The following is a 10,176-nucleotide window of genomic DNA, read 5'->3' on the forward strand; positions in this document are numbered from 1 at the left end:
GTGGAAACGTGGCGCCGAGAAACTGCACTTTCGGTAAATCCGAGAAAAACATCTATCGTCTTATTTTCAAGACGTAGAAATACCAGTGGAGCTCGCGCTCTGCGCTTTTACGATTCGGATGTTGATGTTGTGAACGAAGTGAAGTACGTGGGGTTGATTCTCAACTTCAAGCTTGACTGGTCCACAAATATTGATTTCCGAATTAAAAAAGCGTGCAATGTAGACGAGCAATTGGCAACTCTTGGGGGCTTAAACCCAAATACATACACTGGTTATACACGGTCGTTGTCAGACCAATACTGGCGTATGGTTGTCTTGTATGGTGGCAGAGAGGGGAAGTTGTGACTGTCCAGACAAAGCTAAACCATCTTCAAAGGATGTGTTTAATGGCAATGTCTGGTGCATTTACTACAACTCCTACTGCCGCCCTAGAAGCTATTTTCAATATTAAACCTCTACACTTCCACCTGAAGCAAGAGGCACTAATATGTGCTTATCGACTACACGCGATTGGCCTTTGGCAGTCTGTGGACGGTTCCACTGGTCATACTCGATTGTGGTCGCAAATTGTTGCTGAGGACAAGTTTGCCCTTGCTCCTAGCGATGTAACGCTCATGCGTACTTTCCCGTATAGGACTTTCTCAAGTGACTTTCCTCCTAGAGAGGATTGGATGTCAGGCTACATGGAAAGGAAAATTTCCGACTATGTGGTCTGTTATACCGATGGTTCCTTGTACGAAGGTCGCGCGGGTGCTGGTGTTTACTGCCGTGAGCTGGAATTGGAGGAATCCTATTCGTTGGGTAGTTACTGCACCGTTTTTCAAGCTGAAATCTTTGCAATTATGTGCGGAGCTCAGTTTGCACTTCAGAAAGAACTGATAGGTAAGATTATCTACTTCTGTTCTGACAGTCAAGCCGCTATAAAAGCCCTTTGTGCGGCTAATTCTAAATCTAAAACAGTCATCGCCTGCCACACCCAATTAGAAGAACTAAGCATTCTACATGCCGTTCATCTAGTTTGGGTTCCTGGCCATTCTGGTATAACCGGAAATGAATGGGCTGATGAACTAGCAAGATCTGGAGCAGAAAAGTCGGTTTTAGGACCGGAACCTGCTTTACCAATTGCGGCATGTTGGATAAAACAAAAGATTCGATCTTGGTTTTCATCTGAACATGTACGTTATTGGGAAAATCTTGAAACTTGCCGTCAAACGAAAAGTTTCATTGTTAAGCCTTGTGAGAAGGTTGCGAAATTTCTTTTGCAACACTCAAAGGTAAATTGCAGTATACTTGTTAGATCACTGACTGGTCACTGCAGACTAAATTATCACATGGCTACGATTCAGCGAGCTGAATCGTTTCATTGTAATTTATGTGAATCCGACACCGACTACGGTATACCATATCACGTAATTTGCAACTGTCCTGCAGTAGCACAATTGCGTCATAGGATCTTTGGATCCTACGTCTTAAATGAATCGGATTTTAGGAAACTAAAATTACGAGACATTTTGATGTTTCTTACCGAAAGCGGTAAGCTATAAGCTCTAATTTATCATGAGTATACCCCCCAGGGGGTGTACTATTGATAAGTTAACTACCAAGGATTGCAGTATCCCCTCGGAGGTGCAAAAATCTCTCGGTATGTATATGTTTGTGTTTGTCCAAATTCTTCATCCACCCCTTCCTATTCCTCCTGTTTTCCTTCCCGTCCTCATCAGGCAAATGATGACACGGGCAAGATGGGCAAGGCACAAATCTTCCACATGATTGTGAGGAACGTGCTGCTCGAGCTAAAGATGCTGATACCTGATACCAGGGTAGCACTTTAGGACCGTTGATGACGAGCTGGTGCAGCACTTCGGCGAAACCAGTATCCAGAAGGTAGCCAAAGCTGGAAGCAAACAAATTTCTCACTGAGTTTTTGTTTTGCAAGTCATACAAGACTTCAGTTTTGCTTAAATACCAAAAGCATATTAATACAATTCGTCGACAGCACGAACTTTTACAAGAGAGGGCTCAATAAGAATATCTTCTGTCTCTGTAATTATACCAAAAAGTAATTAATGAAGTCTTCTTCGATAGTTTCGAAATGTGAAATGACTTGACTTCTAGTTGAAACTGGTTGCTAATATACAGAGTTAAAAACGTAAACTTACATATTCGACTTCGCTCAATAAACTTAAATATACTTCTATAACAGCATTTGGCAAGTCAACCAACTGGAAGCAAAACTACAAACGAATCCCAATTACAGGTTCCGTTTATTTTGACGGCATAGCGAGCCACAGAAATTTAAACGAGCATGCAGTTTAACCTCAACTCGTTCCGACCGGCAGCCCTCTCCCACATGCATAAGGCGATCCCAAGTCCGGATGAAGGTCAGCGCTCAGCCGACGGAACGAATAGAAGCCGGTCGAAATAAGCACAAGAGCAGCACATAAGTAGTATGCCTTAGCTGATTTTGACGCTGATGATAATTACCTCTCGAGCACTTCGAATGGAGGGCAAAATAATCTCGCTCGATTCCGATTAAGGAACGTTTCCAATCATATTCCAATCTGCTCCTTCCTTTCTGGATGCCATTGTGTGCCGTTATCAGCATTCGTATTTTCACCGCCTACTTCGCTTCCGCTTCCTCCTCCCATCACATTCATCGTCTTTACACTGCTTTTGTACGGCTGAATGGTTTTATCGTCGCAGTCGCAGTCGCAGATCGCAGCCTACTCAATCGAATAATATGCCGGCGGAAAAGCGCAGCCAGCCGGCTTCCTTGGTCCGTACGTACGTACGGACGGGAATCAGGAAGGAAGCGAATGAACCAGTCAGCCAGGAGCCAGCCAGCAGCGCGACAAAATGGCTTTTGACGGGGCGCGAACTGAACTGGCTGCAGACGAGGAATCTAATTTACTTTTAATTTTCACTTCTAATTGCTCTGGTAATTGAATCAGACATCCAGCAATCATTTTCCCGGGAAACGATCGGTGCCAAACGAAACGAAACGAAACGGGCCGATCTCGCAACGAGAAGATTATGTTCTGCTTTTTCGAGTCCTTTATTGGTTGAATAAATAAACCAGTTGCTGGTTAGTTGGTTGGTTGGCCATTGAGACGAGAGAAAAATAAAAAATGTGGCTGGGAATTGGTCCAATGGATAAGCTAAATTATGTCTCGATATTGGGCTGTGATAAATTTGTTCATTATGTTTTGCAGTCTATCCGCTTTCGGACTAGGTTGGTCTTACTAGTTGGTGGGTGGCAATATTGAGAGAATGCATGAAAAGATGATGGCAGCATTTTAAAGAAAATTTTGAAGGTTTTAAATGTGTACATGAGTAAAAAGATTCCGAACTGAAATTTACGACTGTGTGAGGCAATCGCAGCAACCTGAAAATCGAATAATGCAGCACGATTTGATAATGCCAATGATGCTTTTGAAAAGATTTATTTATATTTTATCGCAAAAATATTGCTCTTCTAGTCTTCTAACCGGTAAGACCGACTGTAGATGGCCATCGCTTTTAGAGCCTCGTCAGAGCCACGTGCAAATTTCGTCCAGAATGAAAAATGTGTACAGAACAAATTGGTTGACATTTTGGCGTCAATATTACAATATTCAGACCATGCGTTCAAGAGGCAGGTATCTTTTTCAAAAACAAGAATTCAGGTTAGAATATTATTTCATGATTTTTAACCATTTTTACTTTTGAAGAAAAAGAGAATCTAGAATAAAATTCTGTGATTAATTTATATGCTTTATTTGAATTTTGTTATTTGAAAAAGTAAGTGAACGGTCGTCAGGCTTCATTTTCGGTTTTTGGTTCAGTAGATGCTCATTTGACTAGAGCGTCACAGCAACAGAATTTGAAAAAGTAGTGTAAAGGGCGATTGCAAAATTAATTATTATATTGTAGTCAAATGAGCATTTTCTACGGCAGTGAATCATCGACTTTGAATCATATGAATTTTCAAAAGCATTTATATCATAAACTTTCAGACCTTTATTTGTACTTACAACCGAAGAGAACAATCATAAAATTTACTCAGCTTAATCTTCCTGAAATTAAAGAAAAGTAAAAACTTTTTCCGATTAAATTCCACTATTAATATTTATTTGCGATAGATACGTATTTCGCCTACGACTTGCAGGCTTCATCAGTGTCTGTTTTCCAACTTCTAAGGTTCGAAAACAGACACTGACGAAGCCTGCAAGTCGTAGGCGAAATACGTGTGGAATTTAATCGGAAAAAGTTTCTTTAATTTCAGGTTTCGTATTCCACTAAGACGCTCCAAAAACTTCAGCCAGCTTAAACTAGTCCCCGCCTAAATACCCTCGTGGTAGAATCATAAAAAAAGATAATCTAATTATTCTCAAAACCAGAGAGGTCGAACGCGGGCAGCTCAAGCGGTGCCAACGCCGGCAGCTGCTCGCAGTGACGGTAGTTAATCGCTTCCAGTGCATCCCGTCCCGTTTCCAGCGATGGGTCGCGTCCTTTGTCGACCAGTCCCTTCCTGCCGGTTGCCACCGACGGCGGCTTGCTTTCGTTTTCCTTCTCATACAAGCTCAAACGTTCCTTGAGCCTTTCGTTTTCCGTCGTGACTTCGTCCAAATTTTCAACCATCCGATGAATCAGTAAATGTAACGAGTGGTTCAAGGAAATCAGCTCCTCCACAGCGGCAGGGCTCGTCCGTTCGCTAGCGGAATCAGTCCCACCGGGATTCGTTCCCGGTTTACCGAGTGTCACCAAATGTGAATCTGTTTCATCCAAATTACGATAGATAGCGACCTGTAGTTTGTTTACCTTATCCAATTTCTCCATTTGTTGAGCCAGATATTCCGGGTTACGCTTCCGCTGGTACTCGAGCGCTTTCATGTGACGCTCGTGCTGTAGCTTTTTGTGACGCAGAAATTCCGCCTGCTTCAAATGATACCGTCGCTGCAACTGCAGCGATTCCAGCACAATCGCTGCGGGCGGTGATACTTTCAACGCTTCATCCAGATTCAACACTGCCCGACGGTGGCTTTCGATGGCCTCGTCGAAACGACGATGCTTGGCGTAGTGTTCCGCCTTCCGTCCATAAACATGTGCCTAGAATTATATTCGCAACCATCACTGATGCCGTCCACTTATTATATATTTTTACAGTAAATATGACTTACCACATTTAGATAAGAATTTTCCATCGCTTCAATGAAATTTGTAGCTTTTTGAAGTAAAATATCTCTGTAGGCGTTCTTTTTTTTTTTTTTGTTTTGGGGTTTTATTGGCTAAGACCATGGTTGGTCCATCTCGCCCTGTAGGCGTTCTGTTTTGTTTACCGAAAAGCGAAAACTGAAAACAGCTGTTCTGTTCTTCTGTTCGACGTGTTGCCACTTTCAACTTTCAGTTCAAAATGCGAATGTCAAAGTCAAACCGAGTTGCCAACTGACGCTGCTCGAAAACACTCAGAAAAATAACTGTACCGAATAACCGATTAAGCTGGATTAAACCCAAATCGGTACTACCGTGCGGGAGGTTAATTTTAGGTAAAAGCAGATTACCGATACCTTTGAGTACCAACGCTTAACCGTTATGTGTACGGCTGGGTACCCGGGTGCCTTTTCAGACTATATTGGCTACACGCAGAAAAATGATGATAGCTTGAAACAACAATTACCTGTTGTTGAGTTCAACTGGTATCATATTTTTTATTAAAAAAAATTGTTTAAACTGAATTCATACTCCTTTTGCTTCTACTAGATCGTTTATAATTCCAAAAACACTTTTTTTTATTCATGTACATGTACAACGCTGTACACGTACAACGCTGGTACAGTGGACCCCCGTTCGTTTGAAGGATTCCTCATGCAAACTAACGGGGTTAGTTTTTAATTTGACCAACTAGCAACCCTAAATATGCTGAAACTTGTATGAACTGGCCGCCCTGCTCTTTGTTTTTGTTTTGGTGGTTTGATTTGGTTGGCAGTTGCCAGCAGCGAATATTTCATTCTCCGATCGGATTTCTATATCGTAATCGTTGGGAAACGAAATGTGAAACTGATTAAACACGCTTGATCAGTACAAACAAATCGTGTTTACGTCTGTGGAAGCAAATGATGCCATGTTGAGAATGACATTCAAATCATTTTTAATTTGCACGTCGTGCAAACCAGCGGGGTAAAAATTTAAAAGTGTTCAGATTAAAAACGGCCAAACGAACGGGGGACCACGGTACAATTATATGTCTGTCTAGGGTATTATATCGAATTGTCTTATATCGAGGTTATTTTATAACGAGGCTGTCTTATATCGAGGTATCACTGTAATGATTTATTTGAAAAGTACACATAAAAATCAATTCTGCTCAATAACTCCGCATCCAATTAATTTATTGCTTCCAACTGTTCTCCAAAGTTATTTAGTATGATAAACTGCACATTTTTTTGAAGACTGGGTTTACCTTTGAGTTAGTTTTAACCCTCTAACGGGTAAGACCGTCTGTAGACGGCCTTCGCTTTTGGAGCTCCAGAGCTGATACGAAATTTGTTTTGAATTGACAATATGCAGAATGTGTTCAGAACAAATTTCTTGATATTTTGATATCAATATCACAACATTCTGACCATGCATTCAAAAGTTATCCTCTTTCAAAAACAAAAATTCCAAAAAATTTCGAAAATAATTATTGCGTGAATATCCTCCCCTTTTTACTTTTGAACAAAAAGGACATCTAGAACAAAATGATTGACCTTAAAATTTTCAATTTATTTCAATTTTGTAATATATCTGAATTGAAAAAATATCTGGGTAGAGCGTTAAGCGGGGTACCCTGCTGAAAAGTAATGGGTTAAAAGATACAAGAAATGCTCAAGAGATCGATTTCTTAAGCAGTACGCACCTCATAAAAATTATTATTTCACGTCCAGATGGCGCAGTTTTACACGCAAGTGAATTGAATATCCCACATGGCTTTGCCCCATTACCGATCGGTACGGCCAACATTAATCGCCTTTCTGTTACCGGAATATCACCTGAAGTTCGCACTAAAATGTATGCTAAAGTTTCAATTAGTTGCCCTATAAATGCTTTCTAAGCCTCCTTAGGTGAATCAATCCAGCCCCGGACCGGTACACCCATCACGTGTAAGCATTTTATTAACAGAATATTTCTAAAAGTTGTAAATAAATTGTGTTAAATATTTGCCCTAGAAGGCATTCAAGTCACCATTGGGTGGATTGGTTCCAGTACCGACCGGCACGGCGCTAGCAAACAACCCAGTCGACGCCATTTTGATTCGTGAGAATCGTTCATTCGCTCGCTCGCTCAGCAACCGAAAACAAAAAAAAATCGTCGGTATATACGTATCGTATACGAGCGGTATGCCAAATTTGAATCTCCCAGCTGGTACCCGTTCAGCGGCAAACCGGCCCGTTCAGCTGGTCGGAAAAGTGACTGGAGCGCATGACCAGCTAGGAGGTAGCACAAACAATTTTGTCCTGTCCACCAGTCTGGCAACCCGGCTTTCCATTTCGCGAGAATGAGAATGACAAACGCGCAGAACTGAGCGAGAGAGCCCGGGTGAGCATGAATGAAATAGTACGGGAAGGGGCGTTGACGCATCGCAAGCCGACTGGAATACGCTTCGGCTAGACGCGATACTGCACGAACGCTCGTATACTGTTCGTTCGCTACTCGCCCCGGTTAGCTTTCGTGCTTTCGCCTGAGTAAAGCTTGAACCATATATGCCAACTGCGCCGCCCTGGTAGTGAAGCGGGAAAACTGCCAGAAAGCGCAGGGGCAACGTTACCGTTAGCCCGATGTAGCACGCAAGTTGCAGTAACACATGGTTGATAACGTTGAACCTAACACAGCCAGCGTTAGTTACCATTCTGCTAACAGATTATCGCCGGAAATTCCGTTCAAAATGTGTAGAAAATATTCCTAATTCTATTCTAATTATGGTGGTCTAAATATGCGTTTGATTTGGTTATTGCATGTTATTTTTGGTTATTATATTTATTGGTAGATTGCTAACAGAATATCACCTGCGATTCTCGCTCAAACGTATGCAAAAGTTTCAATTTTGTTGCCCTATGAAAGCTCTCTCATGCTGCTTAGGTGGCTTTGTCCCAGCACCGATCGGTACGGCCAACATTAATTGCCTTTCTGTTACCGGAATATCACCTGAAATTCGCACTAAAATGTATTGCCCCTTTTATGACTATTTAGACTACTGTGATAATCATCTAATGCAACATACCACATTTTGCACTGTTAATCTGACACTAGAATGGCTTTTAGTTTAATCAACTTATGAGTTTGACTTCTTTTTCCTTCTTGCCCTTCTTTTTCACTTCATTTTCCTTGAGCGAAATCGTGTGCGAGATTCGACTGTGATAATCATGTAAAACGAGGTAGTCTAAATAGGGGCAAATGTCGCAATATGCTAAAGTTTCAATTATGTTGCCCTATAAATCCTTTCTAAGTCCCCTTAGGTGAATCAACCCATCCCCGGACCGGTACATCCATCACGTGTAAGCATTTTATTAATAGAATATTTCTAAAAGTTGTAAATAAATGGGACAAGTGAATATCCGGCGCAATTATTACCACAAGAAAAAATGACAGGTGGTTGCTTGCATTGGAGTTGTCAAAATTTCTTCGGTAAATAGCAAGATTTTTTCTTGAGCTGTTTTCTTTTCAGCAGCGTACCCCGCTTTAGACAAGAAAAACGATAAAGAGAAATTGAACTTTTTCTAACCTGGCGCTGATCCAAATAATTATTCTTGTATGAAAATCAGAACTTAAGGTTATTTTGAGTGTACTGTCATGATAAAATAGTCATTAGCTTGATCGCATCGTTTTTACGATGTTGCCCGTCAGAGGGTTAATCGCTTTAATTAGGTTATCTATGTATATGGGGATGAATTGGGCCACTTCCCGAAGCCTGCGCAGGATGAAACCATCACCAATCGCTTTCCTGCATTTTTTATCATAAGAATAGGTAACTTGTAAGATTCCAAACCAGCAGCTTCTATTTCTTGGGATAACGAGTTCGTTTTTGCCCATTGTGCAATGTTGCGAATCGAGCGAGAGGCCAAAGATGCCTACTCACACGCGAAATAGTATGAGAAACTTTACATTCAACGCTTACACCGCACACGCAGGCGTAAAAGAAACAGCCGCCGTTGCTGAGTGCAAACATTCTGCTACCCACACACTCGCGCACGCACATCCTCACATCGTCTTCCTGCATAGCTTATTCGTTAGTTTAAAAACTCGGGTGGAATCAGCTGCCCACAAGTAATCTGTATCAGCAGCTCGGACTGCAACGACGGAAGAGAGCGACGACAGTTGCGGTGCTAGATGAGGAAACATCGAGCGCACGTAATGATTGATTTGACGGGAATGCCAACAAGCGCATTATCTAAGCATTATCACGAAGGGGAATTTGGCCAAGTATCGACGAGCGCGGAATGAGTGGACCACGATTCTGAGGAGGAAAAATGGCCAGAAGAACGACTACTACAAATATTCCGGGCTAATGACACGCGCAAGTTTTACAAGACGTTGAACCAAACTTGTAAGGGCTACACAAAGGGAGGGAATCTAGTCACAAACGAGCGCGAGGTGGTCGACAGGTGGAAGCAGTTCTTCGATGAGCATCTCAACAGAAGGAGACGCAACGGAAATTAACCTAGGAGTGCCTACAAACGATAACAGCGTTCCGGCTCCCGATCTCGAAGAGATCCGACGAGTAATCGGTCAGTTGAAAAACAATCGGATGACCGGAAAACACCGACTCCCGGTAGAACTTTACTGAAATCCCCAAAAACCGCTTGCCACGGCACTTCACTGCACAGTTTCAAGGATTTGGGAGGAGGAGAAACTACCGCAAGAGTGGTTTGTCTACAAAAAGGGCGTTCAGCTAGATTGGTGTAATAGGTAATAGGTTGGTTTTCATTAACCTTGATGATTGCCGGGATTTTAGGCTGGTCAAGGCCCCCTACAAGGTGCTCTCACAGATTTTGTTGCGCCGTATATCCCTAAGAGCAAGACAATTCGTAGGGCAGTATCAGGCGAAGTTTATGGTGGCCCGCGCTGCTACGGTTCAAGTTTTTATTCTCCGACCAATTATGTCGTACTCCAGACGTGCCCACGTATCATATTTTTGTGAATTTTAGAGCGATACAGTCG

General features: G+C 42.1%; 1 protein-coding gene across 1 annotated transcript; it reads right to left on the reverse strand.

The window, feature by feature from the left end:
• Positions 1 to 4,004: 4,004 nt before the first annotated feature.
• Positions 4,005 to 5,263, reverse strand: LOC128743447 (uncharacterized). The gene is made up of 2 exons (XM_053840025.1): positions 5,160 to 5,263; positions 4,005 to 5,088 (listed from the first exon to the last, which is right to left on the reverse strand). The coding sequence occupies exons 1-2, from the start codon at positions 5,181 to 5,183 to the stop codon at positions 4,360 to 4,362; spliced, it is 753 nt and encodes a 250-aa protein (XP_053696000.1). The 5' UTR covers positions 5,184 to 5,263; the 3' UTR covers positions 4,005 to 4,359.
• Between the last annotated feature and the right edge of the window lie 4,913 nt (positions 5,264 to 10,176).

The sequence above is a fragment of the Sabethes cyaneus genome, chromosome 3, assembly GCF_943734655.1.
Source record: "Sabethes cyaneus chromosome 3, idSabCyanKW18_F2, whole genome shotgun sequence".
Classification (NCBI taxonomy): domain Eukaryota; kingdom Metazoa; phylum Arthropoda; class Insecta; order Diptera; family Culicidae; genus Sabethes; species Sabethes cyaneus.